Source organism: Histomonas meleagridis (genome assembly GCF_020186115.1).
Source record: "Histomonas meleagridis strain 2922-C6/04-10x chromosome Unknown contig_80, whole genome shotgun sequence".
Taxonomy (NCBI): domain Eukaryota; phylum Parabasalia; order Tritrichomonadida; family Dientamoebidae; genus Histomonas; species Histomonas meleagridis.
The window spans coordinates 92271-117326 of record NW_027150918.1 but is presented as its reverse complement, the minus strand read 5'-3'; the positions used below and the strand labels follow the sequence as shown (position 1 = coordinate 117326).

Below are 25056 nucleotides of genomic sequence, written 5' to 3'. Positions count from 1 at the left end.
CTTTATTACGACATCAAAATAATCTTAATTCTCCTGTTTATTTCTTATTTGATGGCAGTGAAGAATTTGGTCTTGAAGGAGCTCGTAATTTTGTCAAACTTCATCCAAATGAAACATATAATTATCTTAACCTTGAGTCAATGGGTAGTTCTTCACCATTAGCATTAGTTACCAAAGGGCCGAGTTCATATTCAACACAAAGAACATATCAAAAAGTGCGCGGCACGATAAGTGCCACTTTTTTCAATGATTTATTTAATGCCGGAGTTACAACTTCAAACAGTGATTGTTCTGTATTTGATAAAGCCGGATATACTGGTGCCATGGCTGTATTTTTAGGACATGGTACACATTATCATACGAAATATGATAGTATAACAAATAGTTTAGATCTTGAAATGGCCGGAAATCAACTTTTAGATTTCATTTTAAAGTATAAACCGATGAACGAAAAGAATGTAGCAAGTTATGGTATAGCACCACTCACTATAATTATGCCTAACATCGCACTCTATGTTCTTGTTCCAATCTTTTTTGTCATTTCTTTGGCTTTGATTATTTACATTGAAAAAGATCGCATCAAGTCCTTTTTCAAAGATTTAGGCAAAAGTGCCATAATTTTGATGAGCATTTTGGTAATTTATGTTGTAACTGCTTGTATGGTTTATGCATGTTCATCTAATGCTTATGCAAGTAGTGAATTACTTTATACGATTTTAATTTTGTTTTATGGTTTGTCATTATTTTTAATTGGACAATATTTATTTGAAGTTGAAGAATGGTCTTCAATTCGTTTAATTTATGATTGCGTAATAATGTTAGCAACAATTATGCTTGATACGACATTAGTATTTTTCTTTATAACAATTGAACAAATTATATTTTTCATTTGGAGATATGAAATTTTGCGTTGGACGATATACGTAATTCAATTGTTTACAACATCGTTACTATTTTCAATGCTTTACTTGACCGCTATACAATTTACGTCAAGACAAAAAGGTATTGTTGGAGATTTATTTGTTTTTGTCATCTATTTTATCCATTCGACATTTATTGGTTTTTCATCCTTAAACTTAGCAGTTCTTCAAGAAGCTAAAAAAGACGATACTTTTTCAACCACAACAGATCTAAGTTTATTAGAAACTCCATATAACATCAACAGTAGTAATACCAACCAAGAAGAGAAGTCGAAGTTTATGATATTTGTTAAGAAATATTTAACTCCGATAATCATTTGTATATTCATCTTATTCTTTTTCTTATTAAGTCCATATCCATATTCGAAAGACTATTGTTTACGCGGCGGATTTATCAATTATATTTATTCCGATAATACTTCTGAACATTTCTTTAAACCAGCTACACCTAAAGACACGGTAATAAATTACTTAAAACTTTTTACTAAAAACACAAACGTCGAATATTATGAAACGAAAGAAATTCCATTACAAACGAATGGTCCGATTTTCTATTTAAATGACAATGATAACATATATAACTATGATAAGCCTAATAAAGATAATTATAAAATAACACGAATTAATAATAATAAAGTCGTTTTCGATATAAATGTTCCAAATGATTTCATTGGAATATATATAAATATAATTTGTAATGGTTGCGTAAATAAAACTTCGGATTTGGTAAACTGTAATAAATATAATAACCCAAAGTTCATGTTAAAGGGTTACAATAATAAAATAAATTATGAAATGGATATAAGCGGAAGTGGACACAAAGTGTACATCGCGTTTTTGTCGATAAAATGGACTGAAAACCATTTGAAGTTTAGACAGCTGTTCGGCGATGCGGTGGTAAATGAACAAAGTTCGAGAAGTATACACGACACTGTGTTTCTGTTTGATGATGTAATTCCATGAAAATTAATAAAAATTTTATATGTTTTAATAAAAGTTATTGTAAATAAATTGTCAAATAAAATTATTATATAATGTTTTTATTTGGAGATGCCAATTCAAGTGCTGTTAGAAATAATTTAATCATATCCCAAATATAAATGAATTTGAATTAAATAATCAGATATTTTTAATATTAGCGTCAATACTTTCTTTTTCTAGAAGTGATTTAACTATTTCTGTGTGTCCATTTTTCGATGCAACGATAAATGCTGTGTAATATATTATAAAAAAATTCTAAATGGTATAATTAAATATATAATTATTTTCATGAAAATTAAAAGGTAGAAAAAAAATATTAATCTTCATTATGAAATTTAGCTTTTTATGGGTTCCCTCTTTAGACAAAGAAGTAGTTGTGTATTGTTTTAAAATATAAATTTTATTGAATAAAAATCAAATATTCTCAATCGTTTGTTCTAATTTTTTGTTAATATAGCTACATACAAATATAACGAAAGAGTTTTATATGTATAAATATTTCAAATTCTTTGTTGTAATCATCGTTAATCATATTAAAAACTTATTTGTAACTTTATGAATGTATTCTGGATCTTATTTATTCTTGAGTAAAAAGTGATGCAAACACATGTGATTTGTGGTAAATTTCTGAGAGAAAAAAGTGACAATGTCATGCGTTTCTACAGTTCAAATAGTGTCAAAAAAAAATTCAGCATGGTAAACTATTCAATTCCAACAGCTGCAATTGCACAAATGTCCACTGATTGCATCAAGCAATTCATCGATGGTAACAGATCAATAATTGGTTCAACTATGCATGCTTTTAGCAAACCTAAAAAATCAAAGAGTTTGCATACTCTTTTTATATATGGAGTTTCAAATCGTGAAAAAGCACTCGCGTTAAATCGATTGTTTGCTACACCATATGCAGAAAGGCAAAACTTAAGCTATCTTTCCGTTTTACGTACCACTCAGATTTTGTTTATATCATATGATAGCATTTATTATAACAACTATAACTCACTTTTAGCAGCTAACTTTGGCCTTTCATTTTGTGAAAAAACAATTTTCCTTGTCACTCCTGAAGAAGTTGATTCACTTCTTTATTATGAACAATTAAAAACATTACTCGATGGTGTTATTTTGGAATTGTTTTGTGGAACATCCAAAAAATTTGAAATTTCATTCATTGTAGTTGAAAACAAATTCAATGATTCTAATATTGAAATGCAAATTTTATGGGATATCAAAGAAATCTGGGAAGAATATTCACAGCAACTTGAAATCCCACCGTTTGAAAAAGTTTTTCTCATCGAAATCTTTAGATCTCTTGGGATCTCACCAGGATTCTTATCATTAGATCTTGTTGAAACTAAACCATTTAGTTTTAATGTAGCAGCAAGCACATGGAATCGTATAATTCAAATACCCAAAGAAAAGATCTCATCTTTTAACATTAACTATGGATTTGCGCTTCGATTTTCTGATAAGGACTTAACGGTCCCCCAAAAAGTGACAAACATCATTAGTATGTCAATTGGATATGAACATTTTGTTATAGCATCAACACGAGGTCTTTTTGCATATGGTAACAATCGTGAATCACAAATAGGTGATGCGCGAAAAATCTTTTTTGAAGAAATCATCGAAATCAAAATCACACATTTAAATGTAAAAATGGTTACTTGTGGGCATAACTTTACTGCCTATTTATTAAGTAATGGAAATGTATTATTACATTCACCAGAAACTTATAAAAGCGGCGGAATTGAATTTCATCCACCGATTCCAATGGTTTACATCAAAAGTGACTCGAAGACGTTAATTGGTATTGATCAAAGTGGACAACTTCATACATATTTTAATAATTTAGATGAAATTATCTCAATACCGGTCGTTATTTATGATGCTGTTTGTTGTGGTAAAACAATTTATGCTTTAGGTATTGATGGTGCATTATTCAAAATCGAAGATAAAATAGCCACGAATCATGTTATTAATGCCAAATATCAACTTTGGAGATTATTTGGATATGAGAAATATTTTGGTTTTATCGAAAGAGATGGAACATCAAAAATCTATAATTCCAAAAACAAATTATTTTTAACACAAAATGATATCATTAATATTGGTATTGGGTCCAAATTCGTCTTAATGATAAACAAAGATCGGTTACTTGTTTGTTATGGCAAGAACAATTCTAATCAATTATTATATGATAAAAAAACATCAAAAGTTAAAACGCCGAAAATGTTTAAATTAACGGACTTCAAACCATCGACGGTTATCACTGGTGAAAACGATACGATTGTTATCGGAAACACATTCAAAATTCCACATCAAGCGATGCGATATTTTGGAGTAACAGATTTCATTGATAAAAATCCACGAAAGTTCCGAGTTAAATCGTTTTTAAGGAAATATGACTCGATCTCCACACCATTAGTATATCTTAAAGTGTGTAATAAAGAGCCAAAGTTATCACAGAAACTCAAACATTTTGGTGAATCATTAGAAACAGCGATAATTTCATGTATATCATTTCAAGACAATGACAAATTAATTGACGAAATCTTTGATACTGAATTTGAAGATAATTCACAATATCCAATTAGTTTAAGTTATGACAAAGACAAAGCGTTAACAATATTAAACACACACGAAGAGAACAATAATGTCTCCAAACTCTCATATTTCACAATTGGGGCCAGTGAAATCTCATTTATCTTTCTCAATGACAATGACATTAACATTATGAATAACTTAAGTAAATTTGTACCAATTAATAACAAACGGTATAAATTTGTGTTAATATTTCTTAATCAAAAGAATCCAATTATCGACACGCAAAAATATGTGAAAATTATTCAAAAGAATTTCGGAAGAGAACAATATGAAAATCAAATCGATTTACAAATATTACCATCGAATTGTGAAACCATTCGAAACAAACTCAAAATGTTAATGAAAGATTTGAACTTAAATGAAATCAAAAACTTATTCACATATTTTAATGAGAAACTTTTAAGTTATAGAGCCATTTTCCAACATGAACTTAAATTTATGAATGAAATCACAAAACCGAATTTAATATTTTCTGATAATTTAACATTAGACATAACACCAATTGATATTAAATCCATTGGATTAGGATTAAATCATTTAATATTAATCTATAAAAAGAATTTAATATATGTAATCGGTGATGATACAAACTTTCAAATTGGTACAAAAGAAAGAAAAAGATATGAAAACTTAACAGAAATAAAATTCGACAAATTAAATAATCGAACAATTAAACGAGTTTTTTGTGGAGATAATTATTCATTATATTTATTATCTGATGGATCATTAATGTTATGTTCAATTGATTGTAATTATGAACCTTATTTCATTAAGTTTAAGTCACCTGTTGTATATATTTCTGGTTCACCATTAAATCCTTGTTGTATTGATTTAAATGGAGAAATACATTTATTTAAAGGAAAATCGACTTTTAAGTTTAACTTCCCTGAAAGACCTATAGATATTTCATTTTCGAAGAATTATACATTTGTATTAACTGAAAAAGGTGAATGTTATATATCAAAGAATTATAGTTCATTTCAAAAGTTCAAAAATTTCACCGAAATTCCCATCAAAAGAGTATTTGGACTATATAAACATTTAGGTTTCATCACTGAAAATGGAAAAGCTTTCATTACTGGTTGGACAGAAGATAAATTACCATATAAAAACGAATTAATTAGTTCGGATTATTTCTTTGAAATTCGATATTCGAATGATACATTTAAAGAAATACATTTTGGACAAAATTTTGTTATTTTGTTAACAGAAGATAATAAAATGTATGCATTAGGTTCAAATAGTAATGGACAATTATTACCATGTTATGATAATTCATCGAAAACTATACAATTGAAAGCTAAAGTTAATAATATAATTAGTTTTAGTACTAAAACTATTTTCATGATAAATAATATTAATACATTAAAACGATTTGTAACTTATAATACAAATATAATAAATCAATATATACCTAAAGAAGAAGTCAAAACATTTAATGATATTAATACATTTATATCAACAACAATACGTAATGCACATGTAATTAACGTCGATAAAAATGATAAATATTATTTCAGTAATGATTCAAATGTCAAAGTTTATGGATGTGGTGATAATACTTATAAACAAATATGTAATAATGAAATTAAAGATAAACCTTATTTAATGCCAATTAATTATGATAATATATTAAATATTACTGCAGGTAATAATCATTCAGTGTTTTTATATAAAAATAATACAATTTTGGTGATCGGTGATGATAATAAAAATAAAATTGGAACAAACAAAAATAAAATATTTAATGATTACGTAAAAATAGAATTCGAAAATTATATAATCCAAAATGTTAAATGTGGTGATAATTATACTTTATACTTAACAACAAATAATGAATTAATATATTGTTCAATATATTCTTCGCAACCTCAAATATTTAAATTACCAACAAAAATTATTTATCTTTCAACAAGTGCTAAAACATTTTGTGCTATTGATTCAAATGGAGATTTATATATGAACGTAACTAATACACAAGTACAAAAATATAAATTCCCTTGTAAAGTATATGACGTAGCATCAAATATGAACTTAACTATCGTAATAACTATTGACGGAAAAGCATATAAAATTGTCGATGATAAAATTCAACTGATCAATGAATTATCAAATTATATTTGTAATTACGTATTCGGTTATTATCAACATATAGCTGTGTTAACGAATGGTGGACAAGTGTTTATGTGCGGAGAAAATAATAACTTGCAACTTGGAACAGAAACAATATTTAATATTAATTTCGAAGAATGTAAGTTCTTAAGTTCCTTGAAAATAGAAACAATGGCATTGGGTAAGGATTTCAGTTTGTTCATTACAAAAGATAACAGAGTGTTCGGTTGCGGATCAAATAAATTACATCAATTGTTTTTGTTCGATGAAACTAATGCCGAAAATTTACCAAAAAGTATCAAATTCTTTAACGATTTGACACCGAATGATATAATTTCTGGTTCACAACATTCATTTATCATTTGTAATAATTTGCCGTTGAAACATTTGGGGTTGAATTACTTCTTAAATCAAAACTTGACTGACTTTAGCATAAATAACTTCGTTGTGACAAACCAAATAGGAAATGGTATCCTTGGGAAAACTTTTCGAATTTACCATAAGGAAAACGGTTTGATTTTATCGGCGAAGTTTTTGAATAACGTTACACAAGGATTGAGAAACCAGATTTTGTATTTGGCAAAGTTACTTCATCCGTGCGTATTGAAATATTACGGTTGCGACTTCAATTTCAGCAATTCAAATGTGTTGTATTCAATGTATAGAATCGAGGGATCGTTAAAGGATTCGTTAAGCAAATTGAATAGCACTCAAAAAGTCATAAATTTGATCGGCGTCGCTTTTGGTTTACGGTTTTTGCATCGGTTTAATATAATTCATGGTAACTTGAAATGTTCAAATGTAATGCTGAATTCACAAAGATTCCCAATGATATCTGATTATGGTTTAGTATCAGGAACTATTAGAAATGACTTAATCCAGTTTTCTTATATGTTCGAAGAAATCATTGGTACGAATTCTGAGTTTAGTGAAGAGTTCATTAGATACTGTCAAACAGATCCAAACGCTTCGTTTGATAATATCATTAGAATGATCTTGAAATATATTAATGATATTGCATCGAATGTGAATGTGGATATGGTAAAGTCTTATTGTAACAGTGTCATATATTATGAAAATAAATTATTCGGTAACAAATAAATAAAAAATTATTTAGTAATAAATTTAAATTTATTGGACAAAATGAGGTGAAAAAGGTTTATCCCAAATTAAAAATAAAAAAAAGTTTCAAATTTCACTTTTTGAATTAAAAACGATAAAACAAAAAGTTTTACGATATAACTTTCTATACAACGATGCGTTTTTGTATGGGATTTCATTACACTTTTTGAGCGTAATTCTATCAAAGCCGATCGAAAAGTGCACCTTTGAAATTCATTTTTGATAAATTTTATTCAATAAAACATTGCTTTTCTTGTGAATCGTGGTATTGAAGTAATTCAACAATTTCTGTGGATCCATTAGAAGTTGCCGTATCAAGTAATGACAGAAAAAATTTAATTAATTTTGAAAAAATAGTTTGATACAAATAATCCAGTTTTAGTCTTTATATTGTCTTGTTCAAGTAATAATTTAACTATCTCTGCTTGTCTATTTTCAACCGCATACATAAGTGGTGTATAATATAATATTATTTTGAAATATAAAATTATTAAAACAAATATTGAACAAAACAAATAAATATCTTTAGCATTAACTTTGGTTCTTTTATGTTCAAGAAGTAATTTAATTGCTTCTATTTTATTGGCTTGAACCGCACAAATAAGTGGAGTCTGAAATAATTTAAATAATTTCCAAATATTATTTTGAAATATAAAATCACCAAAACGAATTTTATTTAAAGCAAATAAATATCTTTAGCATTAACATCAATTCCTTTTTGTTCAAGAAGTAATTTAACTATATCTGTATAACCTCTATCAGATGCCCATATAAGTGCTGTACTAAATAATTTAAATGATTTCCAAATATTATTTTCAAATTTTAAATTGTTAAAATAAATTCTAAATAAAATAAATAATTACCTTTAACATTAATATTAATTCCTTCTTGTTCAAGAAGTAATTTAACTATATCTGTATAACCTCTATCAGATGCCCATATAAGTGCTGTACTAAATAATTTAAATGATTTCCAAATATTATTTTGAAATTTCAAATTATTAAAATAAATAATAAACAAAACGAATAAATATCTTTTGAATTAATATCAATTCCTTCTTGTTCAAGAAGTAATTTGACGATTTCTGTACGATGATTATCAGTTGCTAACATAAGTGCTGTTTTAAAAAATATAAATAATTTCCAAATATTATTTTGAAATTTCAAATTATTAATAGAAATATTATCTTTAGCATTAATATCAATTCCTTCTTGTTCAAGAAGTAATTTAACTAATTCTATATGACCTTTATCAGATGCAATCATAAGCGCTGTTTGAAATAATTTAAATAATTTCCAAATATTATTTTGAAATATGATATTATTAAAACAAATTCTAAATAAAATATATAAATTTCTTTTGAATTAATATCAATTCCTTCTTGTTCAAGAAGTAATTTAGCTATTTCGATATATCCTTTATCAGATGCCCAAATAAGTGCTGTATTAAATATTTTAAATAATTTTCAAATGTTTTTTTGAAATATAAAATTATTAAAATAAAAACTAAATAAAACAAATAAATGTCGATAACATTAATATCAATTCCTTTTTGTTCAAGAAGTAATTTAACTATTTCTGTATAACCTTTCATAGATGCAACTATTAGTGCTGTTTGAAATAATTTAAATAATTTCTGAATATTATTTTGAAATAGAAAATTATCAAAACAAATATTAAATAATACAAATAAATACCTATAACATTGATATCAATTTCCTTTTGTTCAAGAAGCAATTTAACGATTTCTGTATAACCATATGAAGATGCTTCTATAAGTGCTGTTTGAAATAATTTGAATAATTTCTAAATATTATTTTGAAATAAAAAATTATTAAAATAAATATTAAATAAAACAAATAAATACATGTGGCATTAATATCAATTCCTTCTTGTTCAAGAAGTAATTTAATTATTTCGATATTTCCTTGTTTTATTAAATTCGGTAAAAAATAATTTGGAGTTTGATGAGTTTCTGTAAATGTTTTTATGATAAACGCATTACCATTTTCTGCTGACATTTTTGCTATTTGTTCGTTTATTTTCATTCCTTTTTCTTCTAAAAATGAAAAAAGAATATAATTATCATATTTAATACACTCAATTCCTAGATTTGATAAATCTTCTATTTCATTAATTTTATTTTCATAAAGATATTTAAAGATTTCATTTTGATGATATTGAATTGCTGTTTCATATGCATCTTCAAAAGATGAATGATTTTGTTCACATAAATGAATAATTTCTTCATTTCCACCTGCAATTGCATATTTGCCTGTATTATTTACTTTTGCACCATTCATAAGTAAATATTTAAAACATTTTACTGCTGAAAAAAATGCTGCATAATCAATTAATGTAACATTATCTTTATTTATAAATGAACATCTTTCATAAAGTGATGGTTCAATTATATGATTAATATCAAAATTTGGTTGTGATGATTTTTCTTGAAGTTTTTCTATATCATCATTTCGAATTATTTTTGAGATTTCATCTAAATTAACTCCTTCTTCAACATATTTCTTATGAAGTTCAAAATCATTCCTTGAAAATTCTTCATAATTTCTGATAAGAAGAGAAGAAAATTTGTTTTTTTCATTATTTTTATAACGCCATAAATATTTATCTTGAATATTTTTAAAGGTATACGAATTAATTAAATTTCGTTCAAGCATTTTTACAAGAACATAATGTGACTCTTCTGAAATTGAATTGATGAGATTATTTATAAAAAGATCAATTACTGAAGGGACTATTTCGTCGTTTTCTTCAATTTTTATTAGGTAATCAAGTAATAAGTTAACATCTAAATGTTGTGATATAAAAGATGAATAAAAATATCTTGGTATCATATAAATAATCGATTTTGGGAAACATGTAGGTGTTGACAAAAGTTGAAATATTGATCCAACAGATAATCCTAGGTTTTCTTGATCTAAATTAAATATAATTGTTTCAAGGTCTAAAAGAATTTGATATGTTATTTGAGTAGATTTCAAATTCACAATTATGTATTTTAAAAAGTGTCAGAGCTTCACCTCACATTTGTTTATATAAACGGTCGTTTCTGAAGAACAAGCTTTTTTTCAACATGCTGCTGTATATATATTTAATTATATTTAGTCATGATACAATGAAGTTTACAATAGTTGTAATTTTATTAGATTTTTATACTAAAAATGATCCACCATTATTAGCAAATTTAAATTATATAAAAATTTTTAATATTTTTTTTCCATTTTTAAGAGAGAGCTTCATGATCCGGTGTTCAAAAAAAATTTGTGGGAAATAAAAAAGTCATTCGATTTAATTATTCAAAACTGCTGCTTCTATACAATATTTAATAGCATTGGTAATTGTATCTAAAGGCATTGATGGTACCTTTCCTGGTCTATTTTCTACTTGTTCAGTTGAAAATGGAACATGAATAAAACCAGCACGAGATTTTGGATATTGCTTATTTAAAATGTACAAAACATTGTACATAAGTGCGTTACATACATAAGTTCCTGCTGAAAATGAAACACGACATGGGATTTTGTGATCAATCACATTTTGAATCATGGCATCAACTGGAACTGTGGCATTATATGCCATCTCTCCATCCTCTCTTAAGGGCGTTCCATTTGGCTGTTCACCATCGTTATCTGGAATTGAAGCTTGTGCGATATTAACAGCAACTCTTTCAACAGCAATATGAGAATATCCACCAGCTTGTCCTACACTAATTATTATATCTGGTTTATATTGATTTATAGCTTTTTCTATTACAGTTGTAGATCTTGAAAAAACTACGGGAACTTCTAATTTAATGATTTCAGCACCTGCAATTTCACCTGGAAGTAATTTTACTGCTTCTAAAGCAGGGTTCATTTTTTCTCCTCCAAATGGCTCAAAACCAGTGACTAAAACTTTCATTTTGTGGCATTTTTGAAGACGATACAGATTATTAACGTACATCACATCCCAGTTTTTCAAATATTTACAAAACCGCTGAATTATTCTAACAAATTTGGCAGTTCTCAAATCATGTCTGAGCTTTCTTCTAAGCTTTGCCTGAACTGGGAAGTATTTGAACTTGCTGCAATCCCAACATTTTGCACAACCGAAATATCTCTGGAGAAAATTAGACGCTTTGCACAAAATTTCGAAGATTTAACAGATATTCTTCCATTCAAAAAATTTAAGGATACAGTATCACAAATCTTCAAGTTTAATGAAAATCAAGTCCAAGCAATATACTCTACCCTTACATGCTTCATAACAAAAGATGCAAATGAAGCTCTTCTTCAATCTCAATTATATCTTGCAGATCCATCATGCTTACCATCACATACACTAAGGGTTACTGATATGCTTTGTTTCTTGTTTGCTTTACTTGTCAAGAAAAAATTCAGAGGTGTATCTGAAATATCAAATTTGGAAGCATTCCCATCAAAGTCAATCCCAAAGTTATCGCCCATGAGCTCTAGACTTTCTGCGTCTGATACTTCTGTTACTCGTGTTATGACATTAAAGTCACCATTAAAATCTCGACAAGAACATTCACCGTTACAACTTATGTTAAGGTATTTCCTCAAAGAATTTCCACAGTTCTTACAGTTATATGCTCCAAAGGGTTTAACGAAGATTCATCTCCAATCATTATCATTTTTAATTATTGCATGGATAGGCCCAAGCTACAACCACAGGTTTTCTGACCTCATTGTTGCCTTGGACCTCCTCCAAGATTGTGAAATAGAGTCCACTGCTAAATTTGAACATCTTGTATACGCGTTACTTAGCATACTAAAAGAGTCCGATCTCCGAGATACAGCCTTTACGTCACCAGTAGCGTACCGTCCTTCACCTCCTCGTGCTGTTCAAGATCTAGAAACTGATCAAACAATTATTCTCGATAAGCCGATTCTCATCGAAAAGAGGTCTCAACACTATGAATTTGTTGATCCTTCTTCTCCATGTGAAGTTTTTATCCATGATTGTCGTCATTCCACAATTTATATTTGTGGACCAGTTTCATGTGTTTTCATTAGCAATTGTAAGGACTCCACTGTATTTGTTGGAGCAGCTACATGTGTTCATATGTCATATGGACTTAATAATAAGGTCATTGCTGCATCTCGTATGGTTCATCTTGATGCATGTACTCGTTGTACTTCATATCTTCTTACTAACACAAAGCCACTCCTTACTGGAAACTGTACCCGTATTACTTTGGCCCCTTATAACGCCCTCTATACAAAGTTTGGGCTTGACATTCTTTCAATTGGAATTAATCCGCAACTCAATTTCTGGGGTGACCCAATTGTGATGGGGTCCCTCGGGGTGTCCCAATTCGAGAAGATGGCACCCGAACGGTTCAGTCTGTTTTCGGTTGTATTCAATTGGGAAAAAACCGCTTCTGTAATTAACCCAATAATACCACCTGAATATCTTCAGGGATTAGAAAATAAGAGAAAGAAGATATTATCGTTGAAGGCAGATTTGGATCGAATTAAAGAAAAAAGTCCTGATTTATTTAATAAGTTGGTCCAAGAATTTAAGAATTATTCAAACAAATTAGTTGCTGATGAAGGAGTTATGCAACAAGCGAATTGGCTTTATACTTTATTCCAAGAAGAATAAATATATTTGTGTATTTTGGAATGAAATCATATGAAATAATAAATCCCAATCTTTGCTTCTAAATATGAATTTGCATGAAAAATATTTTTGTTTGGGTGTGGATTTAATCTTTTGTTCATCTTGAATTTTCTCGAGAAATGAAAATTTTTTTTGAAATTGACTTACTTTGGTTAGATGGAATTTCCGGACGAATTTACTTCATTTTGGTCTGCAATCGTTAATCCAGAAACAAAATGTTATGTAGAAGTGCCACAAGGTACTGAATGTTATTTGACGACGGCTTGCGTTGGACAAGATGATATTCGTCCTGATGAAGGAAAGTTATCTCTTTTCGCTAAAGTTAATAATAATGCAGATTTTTTACTAGTAACATTCATTTTAAATACCTACGAAAGTACATCATTGGATTTGAAGTTTGGAGAAAATGATATAATTTTATTTCATACTTCAGGTTTAAATGTTCCTATTCATATTTCTGGGTACATTACTGGTGGGTTTCACATAGATGTCAGAGAAATTAATAATTCATATGCTGAAAGCCAAAAACATCCAAATATCCGATTAATCGAGAAAAATTAAATGCTTTTCGATGTTTTTTTTCAATCGCCTTGTAGAATGTATGTACAGTTTTTTCTGATCACAATGTTAAATAAAATTTTATCTAATAATTTTAATTTATTCACCTTATAACTACTGTTTTGAACACACTTATTCACTTTCGCTTTTCGGAGTTTGTACTTCTTGTTCGTTATTACTTTCATTTTCATTTTCTTCATTTTCGTTTTGATTTGTTTCAATCACAAGAGGCTTTAACTCTAATTCTTCATCTTTTTTGTCAGATTCCATGTTGGTATGTTCTTCTTCTATTGGCTTATGTTTTTGTTGTTTTTTCGGATCTTTGAATTGACTATTTGTCTTATTATTTTGTTGTGCTTCTTCCTTTGGTGGCCTCAAAGGTGGGAGCTTCTTTTCAATATTTCTATTATGTGATCTTCTTGTTACAATTGGGCGAGTTGGAGATCCGCTTGATCTTAACGAAGATGTTAGGCGCGATTTCTGTGACGGTTTTAGATTCAATACATTTTTACGGTTATTTGATGCCTGTTCTGCAACGTGCTTCTTCGAGATAAGAATATCTCTTTGCTGTTGTGCATTTTCTTGGAATGCGCGAACTTCTTCTGCTTGTTTTCTAATGAGTTTGTTCTTTGCAATCGAATATTCTTTATTAAGGCGCTTTTGAGCTTCTTCTGTTTCTTTTATTTCAAGATTTTCAGCTTCGACTTTGCGCTCTTGAGCTTCATCAAAATTCCCACATAACGCAAGATTATGTGCTGTTTGCCGAAGTTCAATGAGTTTTCGTGATGGACGTCTATATTTATCAGGCATATTTTCTTCCCATTCTTTTTCAAATTCTTCAAGTTCATGTTTATGTTTCTCTTGAAGTTTGGAATATTTTTGCTTTGTAGTTTCATCGTGTTCTTGTATCTTTTTGGAATATCTATGTGTTAGTTATTGAATAAAATTAATTCCAAAAAAAAAATAATTATTAATATTATCATTTTTGGAATTGAAAAAATACATACTCTTGAACCATTTGATTCGTGACTGAATCATTTGCTTTTGATTGTGATCTTGAACCCATTGAATTTGAGTTCGAACTTCGATGTTGAATTTCAATTTTGCATCTTTCCATTAGCTCCGATGCATCTTTGGCTTCAATGTATTCATCGTCTTCAAGAAACTTTTCTTTAAGTTCCCATAAATAATCATGGAAAGGTTGTAATTTATCATCTTCAATAAATGACAACGATTTACGGCTAGAGGCTTCCTTTCGAAGTTCTTCCATATCATCTGTAGAAAAACTGCTTTGGCTTTGCTCTCTTGACATTTGTGAGCACCAAATAACGTAATATGAAACCGTTTATTTAAATGGCGGGCTAATAAATTATGCAAATTTATATATAAATCCAAGCCTCACTAGGTTTAATGAAATAGCTGAAATCCAAATTAAGTAGAAAGTTTTTTTTTTTATATATTTCATCATTGTAAAAAAATGTCTGATATCCTATTTCTTAATGTGATAAATTTAAAGTAATTTTTTTTCAATATATAAATGACATTTTATGCAAATATAAAAAAAATAAATAATTTTATATAACGCCTTATTTAATAATTTATTAGATAAAAAAAACAAAACGAAAATAATGTATATTCAGATTACGTGGAGCGATCCTGAAGATATTGATGCAACAATTTGAATACGCTTGCATATTGAATTCGATCCAATGTGTTTTTCATAACATGCACATAAGTGCCGATCATAAAAAAGTTGCTATTTTTTATTGTGCTTTGTTTCTGAATTGTTGTTAAAATGTTTACACTCTTTTTTAGATGTTATGTTTACGATCTCACTTCACTGGTTACAGTGATCTACAACAAGTCACCGGCGTTTCAAAAAGTTTGATGATTGTGGAATAACTGTTTTTTCTTTTCATCAAAAAAATTATCATTTTCGGCTTCAACAAATATTATAGCTTAATACATCGAAAATTAATAATGGATTTATTTATTATATTTTGAATAATGGCTAGAATATAATGATAAATTAGTTATTAACAAGATAATTATGTTTTCATATAACGGTTATGTAGATTTACATTTGGCAGGCTGAAATTTTAAATTCTATTGACCTCATAAAACATGTTTTCCTTTACTTTTTGAATGTTTACACCCACTTTTTGAATTCCGATAATCGAGAGGACTGAAGAACATCTAACGGTTTATTGAATACTTTATTGTGTTTTCATTCAAACGGATTCATTTCAAAAGAATGAAAATGTCAAATTGCCAAAATGTTATTTGCATTGCTCGCTTTGCGTTCAATCAGGCTTCCAAATGTTACCCGTAAGCCAATGATGCCACACAAGAAGTTCCCAGAATTTCGCCACAAGAGACACCATTTCGGTAATTTCACAAAACCAATCAAGAAAATAACTACAAATGATGATGATGACTTCTCATATGTCCTCATTCAAGACCCAGAAAGCGAAAACAAATTCAAGATCAAGAAAATTATTTCTAAAGTTAAGGATGTTGTTGACAAGACAAAGAAGGTTGTTGATGTTATAGACGAAATCACAAACGATGAAGAAGAAGAAGAAGTTTACTACGAAATCGTCCCAGATGCAGAAGATGAAAACAAGTTCTCCATCAAGAAGATCGTCAAGAAGGTTAAGGATGTTGTTGACAAGACAAAGAAGGTTGTTGATGTTATCGACGAAATCACAAACGATGATGAAGAAGTTGAAACATACTATGCACTTGTTCAAGATTCAGAAGACGAAAACAAATTCTCCCTTAAGAAGATCGTCAAGACCGTAACAAAGGTTGTCAAAGTTGCTGGAACAGTTGCAACTGTTGTTGCAGCCATATAAACGTTTTAGACTTACTAAAAAGTCTTTGACGTCAATTTTTTGTTAACGATTCAATTGTGTCGTAAAGTGTTCAATTACTTCACACAAAATTTTTGGTTCAAAAAGTTTGAGTAAAAATCCCAACAATAAATGAAAGAGAACGAAAGAACCGCACAACGCACAGGCTGCTTGTTCGATCTCAGTCGGCATGTACATCGTCATTTCATAAATAGTTGAATTTCGCTACATTGCCAAAGCAGATCAAATATTTGATAAATTGAAATATGTATTGTGTGTCAATTTTTAATGTCGATGTAATGTTTTTTCATCTTTTTTGTCTGATCTATGATTTTCGGTAAGTTATAAATTTGATAAAAATTAAAAACTTTTGGAAAGGTTATGTTGGAAAAGAGGAACGAAATCAACAAGTAAAATGTTTGTAATGTGTATGCAGTTATATCAAATGTGTAATGTTATGTAAATCAAAAATATATTCACAAGTAAAACATTTTCTAAAAACTTTTTATTAATACTTATTTAGGTATACTTTACTTCAACATCTTTTTGGGCGTTAGTTTTTTTATCCTTTGTGTACACTTTCAGTATTCCTTCATGTGTTACTTCAAAAGTTATTTCGATTACTGGCTTAGATTTTTCGGCTATTGTGATTCCTGAGAGAACAATATCGCCAAGATAACTGTTTTCACTTGCTATTTCACTTTCGCCCGAATATATCTTAACTCGAACTTCCTTCTGATAGTCCGATGCAGTGGTATATTCATCAACTTTTCGTGTGGGAATTGGACAGTTCTGGTGTAGGATCTTTTCCATTTTTCCGCCATGGACTTCAACACCTAATGAATGTGGTAATGTAGATTCAATTCGAATAATGGAATGACTACTGTTAGTCATGTCATAGCCTACATATGCAGCTCCATAGACAACAGCATATTCTAAACCAATGTTTGGATTCTTAAATCGTGAAGGTCCTCTTCCATCAAAGAAGTCTCTAAGGATCTTTTGGACAGTTGGAAGACGTGATGAACCTCCGACTAATATGTATTCAATTGATGATTTTGGAATTTTAGCAAAATCAATAACTTTCTTAACGGGCGCCAGAATACGATCAAAAAGATTTGAATTTATTTCATCAAATACTTCTGGCGGAATTTCGTACTGGAAGTCCAAACCATTATACAACCCCGGGACTAAAATCGTGGCATTTTTTTTGTTTGAAAGTGTTTTCTTTGCAACCTCACATTTATTTTTCATTACAAGTCGTGCTCTTCGATCTTCACGAAAATCACAGTGATTTATTTCCTTGAATTTCTCAGCTAGGTAGTTAAGGAGATTGTTGTCAAAATCTTGACCACCAAGATTTGAATCTCCAGAAGTTGCAATAACCTTACATCCAAGAACTTGTTCGTCGTTGTAGATTTTATCTTTGTTGGCTTCAAGTAGAGAAACATCTAAAGTACCTCCACCAAAGTCGAATACAAGAATTGTTCTTTTGTTCTCAACATTTTCATTCATACCATATGCAATAGCCGCAGCTGTTGGTTCATCGACAACGCGTAAGACTTTAAGGCCTGCTAACTCGCCTGCCTTGTAGGTTAATAAGCGCTGTTGGGTATTGAAATCTGCTGGTACAGTAATAATAGCTTCTCTAATATCAGCTGAATAAAAGTCATCTGCTATGCTTTTTAGCTCTTTAAGAATAAAAGATGAAATTTCTTCTGGTAAAAATTGTTTTCTAAATCTGTCATATCGGCACTGGATTTTTGGAATATCTTCACACCCACGAATGACTTTGAATGGCCATGTTTTTATTCCTTTCTGAATAACTTCATCTGAATATTTATGACCAATCATACGTTTAGAATCATATACCGTAGAATCCAAGTTTCTGACTGCTTCTTCTTTTGCTAAAGTTCCTGCATGTATTTCAGAATTCTCTGTAAATGTTACAACTGATGGAATTGATTTTTCTTTAAAATTATCCGAAAGTATCTCAACTTCATTTCCTGTAAATACGCCTACACTACTATATGTAGTTCCAAGATCAATGCCGAGTACATATCTTCGGGGGGTTTGCTTTCGCATTATGGCGCCGCTTGATAATTAAGTCAAAAAATGCCACTCCAAAACAGAAAAGCTGCATTATTTTCAAAGGGATATAATCGTTATACCAATGGTCTACTATTTCTGAAATATGATTGGTTCAAAATTGAAACAAAGACGATCACACTTTCGTGTTTTATCTTGTTATGAGAAAGAAGAGTATTAAAACAGATTATTAAAAAGAAGTCAAAAATTTTGAAATTTCGAGTACGCTGTACATTTCAAAATGAAAATATATTATCGATAAATTATTTAACCATCATTCAAAATGAATCATGTTATATTTTATTATGAATATTATTTTTAGCGAAAATATTTAAGCATCTCGATTATGTGACATGTATATACACTTTCTATTTTATTTGATCTCAATGGAATATTTTCAATATGTGTGGCTAAGATAACAAAAAATATTTTAATAAACAGATAAAAATATTGAAAAGGTTTGTTTGTATCTTTCTACACTTTTGTTTTGTTCCAGCCTTATCTTGTTTTAACTGACATTGATTTTGAGGCTTTACAAAACAGTAACAAATCCAATGCTAGTTCTATTGAATTGGAAGATTATTTACAGCAATTCCCAATACTTCAGCATTATCTTTTGATTCCGACACCGATATCACATTTTCAAGTTCTTAAAGTTTTAATTTACCGGCTGACAAGTAAGAAGTTCGGTACATCTAAGGGACATCAACAAAAATATCAAGAAGTCCTCATGAAATTAATTGAAGTGATGCCAAGTTACACTCAAGACATTATTCAACCTTTTACCCCTGCATTGGTTGTTGATTTAGAGGTGCTTGCTCCTTCTGTTTTAGCCTCAATTATCGTGAAAAACCCGATTTTAATTCCAAATGATTCAAAGTCTGATTCAAAGTTTTGCAAAACTTGCATGTTAATTCATCACCTTATGAATAGTTTTAATTGTTCTGATGCAGATCAATATCTACATGATCTTTTACAAGATGGTATTTTAACTAATCAAATCTGTAAATCTTTGTCAAGCCAACTTTCCCAACTAACTGAACATTTCATTCAACAGGACATGTTAACAGACAACTTTTTCAAACTGTTTATTTACCTTATCAAAAACATTCCAGAATCCATATTATTTATAGATGTTCCATTTTCATCAATTCCATTTTCCAACTCATACTTGCTTTCATTTGAAAGTTCGTTTGAAGATAAAGATGTTTTTGGATCCTTCCGATTCTACAAATTTGCATATCTTGCAATCAAATCTTTTTATGAATCACCAAGCTTCAATACCCTTGTTCCTCTTCATCGTCTTAGTCTTAGTGGTTGCATTGGTATCGATTCTTTATTATTTGGCTTTTGTCAATTTCCAGATCTTATCAAAACATTTCTTAAAAACTCGAACCTTCAAACCCAGGTCTTATTTGCATCCATTATAACATGTTTAATGACATCTGTTGAGCTTCCATTGCTCAAAGTCTTTGTTTTTTCAAACAGAGAAATTTTAATTCAATTTTTTTCAATGCTTATCATAAAAGTGCGCAATCAAAAACTCAGAAATTCATTTCAACAAGCGCTTAACTTACTTTTATGTCATGGAACATCTGCACTTGCACATGTTTATTCACATTGGTTTGGATATAAGATTATGTCATTAAAACAATTATATTCAATTTCACCTATTGATCCTGCATTTGCTGCATTACTTCTTGAATGCGCTGACGATATCGCTGGGTCCCCACAAGTGGCTTGCGAGATGACAAAGAAGGTCCTTTTCTCCCAATCTTTGGCTACAAAAAATGCACTTAATATTATATCAGCAAAAGTTCCCCTGTTAGATATGATGAAGTTCGCAAACGAGGCAAGGCAGACAACCCTTTTTATCCCAGCAGTTAACTTAATCTGTAATAACATTATGAAAATTGACATCAACGATAATCAACAACAATCTCTCTTCATCAACATTTTACTATTCACCCTTCAAAGTGAAGCTTATCTTTCTCTTCTTCATTTAGAATATTTGTCAAAAATTTTTGATAAAATCCCATTAGATAAAAAAGTTGAAATCTTCAAATCGATTAGTGAAAACCCAAGAGCTGTTACACGGTTTATTCTTATGACGACGTATTCTTCGGAGTTTATCAATCACTTTGCAAGTAACACGATGTTTTCTAAGTTGATCATTTCAAAAGTCAAAAATTTGATTGAAAACATAAACGATAGAAACAAATTGTCACTTTTGTGTATCGTTTGGCATAATATTTGTCTATCGGCGTGTCAAAATCCAACAAAACTTGAGCAAGCGGATGTGATGAATATAATAAAAGAGCCTGCTCAAGCGATGGTTCCTGTGTTTGATACGGATTCACTAATAACAGAGGCATTTTCTGATTGCATATTTGATGATAAAATTAGACTAATTATCACAGAGCCTTTCAAAGTTAATAAGACCGCTAGTCAAGGGTTCATCCAGAGCTTATGGGAAGTTGATAGACAATTAGCTTTGCAACTATTTCCAGAACTTGAGATTAACGAATTTGAATTCTATAAATCAGATAATAATCAGCCAATGCCATGGGGATCCCAGAGATGGGCGAAAATAGGAGTGTCTGGTCAGGCGTACGTATCACGGTCTTAAGAATTGTTTTTTTATGTTTTTTTTGTATAAAAATTTTTATCAGATCTTCTGCATTTAGGAAAACAAGAAATTTGTGTTATGATGAGATTAAATTGTTTGGAATGAATACAAATAATTAAAGCACGTACTTTAAGAGTTGAAGAAATAATGTAAATTATTTATTACGTAAGCAACAAATTTGTTATGCTAAAAGTGGTGACATTTGGAGGAGTTTCTTCGTATTCATGAGAATTTCTTCTTGAAGTAATTTGTCAATTTCTGTATAGCCATTTTGAGATACCTAAATAAGTGTTATTTAAAATATCTAAAATAATTTCCTTATATTATTTTCAAATTTTAAATTAATAATATACAATAATATAAAACCAAATAAAATATTTTTTGCATTGAGATCGACTCCTTTTTCGTATAAGAAGTAATTTATCTATTTTTGTGTGGCCTTGTTCAGTTGCATGTATAAGTGCAGTGTTAAAAATTAAAAGTAATTTCCAAATATTGTTTTGAAATAGATCATCATTAAAGCCAATTCTAAATAACACAAATAAATATCTTTAGCATTAACATTAATTTCTCTCTGTTCAAGAAGAATTTTAAACTATTTTATCATCCTTTTATCAGATACTTTCATAAGTGCTATTTTATATGTTTAAATTAATTTCCAAACATTATTTTGATATCAAATTGACAAAATATATTTCAAATTAAGAAAATAAATATCTATTGCATTAGATCAATAGTTTTTAGTTCAAGAATATATTTTACAAGTTCAAAATTTCTTGATGCAGAATAAATTAATATTGTTTTGTAATAAATATATTTCCAATATTTGCTGATTCATTAAAAAAAATCATCATTAATGCTCATTCCTTCTTCAAGCAAAAATGAACAAAATTAGGATGATATGTTATACATTTCTTTCTTAATTCACATAATTTTGTAATTATATCATTATAATCATCATAAGAATAATAAGATTCATCACTAGTGATTATAATGTAAATTGATTTTGTTTTTCTTTTAAATTTTTCTCATAAAGATATTCAAAGATATGATTTTGTTCACATAAATGAATGATTTTTCATTTCCACCTGCAATAGCATACTCACCTATATTTAATACATTTGCACCATTTATAAGCAAATATTTAGAACATTTGATTGATCCAAAGAATGTGCATTATCAATTAATGTAACATTTTTTTGATTAATAAAATCACAATATTATTTTGAAATATCAAATTATTGAAACAAATAAAAATCTTTTTTAATCTTAATGTCAAACAACATTTTTATATGTTAAATTATTTACTGTATTACATTGCAAATGATATATTGTTTTTATTTCCTGTTACGTTGCTTGATCATATTTATGTTTCAAGAACTCTTTTATTGATTTTATAGGAATGGACTTTATAATTTTTTAAATCTTAAAAACAAATTTTATTGCTTTCCTATACACTTAATTAATGTTGTTAATAAATTCAAATTAGGCAAAATTATTCATTGTAATTACATTTTATTGATTTAATCAACTTCTTCAACACGTGGTCCTGATGAGTGTCCACTATTTGCTGATGGTCCACTTCCTCCTTGCATGTTCGCGCCTGGCATTCCGCCTTGTGCGCCGCCTGCCGCATGTTGATAAGCCGCTTGCATAATTGGCATCAGTTTGCCTTCGAGTTCCTTCTGCTTCGCTTCGAATGTCGCGACGTCTGCGTCTTGGTTAGCGTCGATCCATGCGAGCGTGTCATTGATTTCTCTATTGATTGTGTCCTTATCTGATTGTGACAATGCGTTAGCGAACTGCTCTTGATTTAATGAGTTGCGTACGCCGAAGCAGTATCCTTCGAGTGCATTCTTCGCTTCCACTTTCTTACGCACTTCTTCATCTTGCGCTTTGTACTTCTCTGCGTCTGCAACCATTTTGTCGATATCTGCTTGTGAAAGACGTCCTTTCTCATTCTTAATCGTGATCTTCTTCACGTTACCTGTCGACTTATCTTGTGCCGAAACGTTCATAATACCATCCGCGTTAACATCGAATGTAACTTCAATCTGTGGTACGCCGCGTGGTGCTGGCGGAATACCTGTTAAATCAAATGTGCCGAGTAAATTGTTGTCGCATGTTCGCGAACGTTCTCCTTCATAAACTTTGATTGTAACTGCGGGCTGATTATCTGAGAAGGTCGTGAAGACATTTGACTTCTTCGCTGGAATTGTCGTGTTACGTGGAATGAGCACTGTCATCATTCCGCCCGCTGTTTCGATACCTAATGAAAGTGGTGCAACATCTAACAACAAAATATCTTTCACTGTGTCTGATGTATCGCCTTTGATAATTGCCGCTTGCACTGCTGCACCGTATGCAACTGCTTCATCTGGATCAACACCACGGCATGGCTGTTTGCCATTGAAGAAGTCTTGTAACAATTGTTGAACACGTGGAATACGCGATGAACCTCCGACTAAAACTATATCGGTGACATCGGACTTGGACATGTTCGCATCCCTTAATACTTGTGCAACTGGTGTCATCGTCGATCTGAATAATTCATCATTTAAGTTCTCGAACATTGCACGTGAAATGTTATCCATAAAGTCGTGACCTTCATATAATGAATCGCAAACAATGGATGCGGATGTGGCTGTGGATAATGTTCGCTTAGCTCGTTCGCATGCTGTTCGTAATGTACGTAATGCACGTGGCGATTGCCTTAAATCACACTTGAACTTCTTTTGGAATCGATCTGCAAAGTAATTAACCATACGATTATCAAAGTCTTCTCCGCCAAGATGTGTATCGCCTGCTGTGGCACGCACTTCGAACATGCCGCCATCGATATCAAGTAATGAAACATCAAATGTACCGCCGCCAAGATCAAATATTAAAACATGACGCTCTTTATCGGATTTCTCATTTAGACCAAATGCAATTGCGGCGGCTGTTGGTTCATTAATAATACGTAATACATTTAATCCTGCAATAACACCAGCATCTTTTGTGGCTTGACGTTGGCCATCATTGAAATATGCTGGAACTGTAACAACAGCATCAGTAACTTTGTTGGAAAGTTGGCTTTCGGCGATTTCCTTCATTTTGCCTAAAACCATTGCTGAGATTTCTTCTGGATAAAATTGTTTTGTTTCGCCTTTCCATTGAACTTGAATCCTTGGACGATCTGCTTCTCCACGTACAACTTTGAATGGCCAATGTTGCATATCTTTTTGAACAACTGGATCACTAAACTTACGTCCTATCATGCGTTTAGCATCAAAGACTGTGTTTGTTGGATTCATGGCTGCTTGATTCTTTGCGGCATCACCAACAAGTCGTTCGTCTTCTGTAAATGCAACATAAGACGGTGTTGTACGATTACCCATATCATTCGCTATAATATCAACACGATTGTGTCTGAAAACACCAACGCAACTGTATGTTGTACCTAAATCAATACCTATAGCTGACATAATAAAAAAATGATCTTATGAAGGCATTTTTTGGTTGAGCATTTAATGATTCAATTTAAATATTCGACCATTTAA

General features: G+C 30.0%; 7 protein-coding genes across 7 annotated transcripts; 3 read left to right on the top strand and 4 right to left on the bottom strand.

The window, feature by feature from the left end:
* Positions 1-2594: 2594 nt before the first annotated feature.
* GO595_008960 (uncharacterized protein) lies at positions 2595-5563 on the top strand (the record flags this gene model as incomplete). The annotated part of the gene is made up of 2 exons (XM_067922592.1): positions 2595-4675; positions 5551-5563. The coding sequence occupies 2 exons, from the start codon at positions 2595-2597 to the stop codon at positions 5561-5563; spliced, it is 2094 nt and encodes a 697-aa protein (XP_067770903.1).
* Positions 5564-11047: 5484 nt separating this feature from the next.
* On the bottom strand, positions 11048-11659 carry GO595_008959 (pyroglutamyl-peptidase I; the record flags this gene model as incomplete). The annotated part of the gene is made up of 1 exon (XM_067922591.1): positions 11048-11659. The coding sequence occupies one exon, from the start codon at positions 11657-11659 to the stop codon at positions 11048-11050; it is 612 nt and encodes a 203-aa protein (XP_067770902.1).
* A 111-nt stretch (positions 11660-11770) lies between these two features.
* GO595_008958 (TBCC domain-containing protein 1) lies at positions 11771-13366 on the top strand (the record flags this gene model as incomplete). Its single annotated transcript, XM_067922590.1, has 1 exon — positions 11771-13366. The coding sequence occupies one exon, from the start codon at positions 11771-11773 to the stop codon at positions 13364-13366; it is 1596 nt and encodes a 531-aa protein (XP_067770901.1).
* A 708-nt stretch (positions 13367-14074) lies between these two features.
* GO595_008957 (uncharacterized protein) lies at positions 14075-14752 on the bottom strand (the record flags this gene model as incomplete). Its single annotated transcript, XM_067922588.1, has 1 exon — positions 14075-14752. One exon carries the CDS (start codon positions 14750-14752, stop codon positions 14075-14077), a length of 678 nt encoding a protein of 225 aa, XP_067770900.1.
* Positions 14753-16218: 1466 nt separating this feature from the next.
* GO595_008956 (uncharacterized protein) lies at positions 16219-16800 on the top strand (the record flags this gene model as incomplete). The annotated part of the gene is made up of 1 exon (XM_067922587.1): positions 16219-16800. The coding sequence occupies one exon, from the start codon at positions 16219-16221 to the stop codon at positions 16798-16800; it is 582 nt and encodes a 193-aa protein (XP_067770899.1).
* A 516-nt stretch (positions 16801-17316) lies between these two features.
* On the bottom strand, positions 17317-18882 carry GO595_008955 (cytoplasmic heat shock protein 70; the record flags this gene model as incomplete). Its single annotated transcript, XM_067922586.1, has 1 exon — positions 17317-18882. One exon carries the CDS (start codon positions 18880-18882, stop codon positions 17317-17319), a length of 1566 nt encoding a protein of 521 aa, XP_067770898.1.
* A 4155-nt stretch (positions 18883-23037) lies between these two features.
* On the bottom strand, positions 23038-24981 carry GO595_008954 (cytoplasmic heat shock protein 70; the record flags this gene model as incomplete). Its single annotated transcript, XM_067922585.1, has 1 exon — positions 23038-24981. The coding sequence occupies one exon, from the start codon at positions 24979-24981 to the stop codon at positions 23038-23040; it is 1944 nt and encodes a 647-aa protein (XP_067770897.1).
* Positions 24982-25056: the final 75 nt, after the last annotated feature.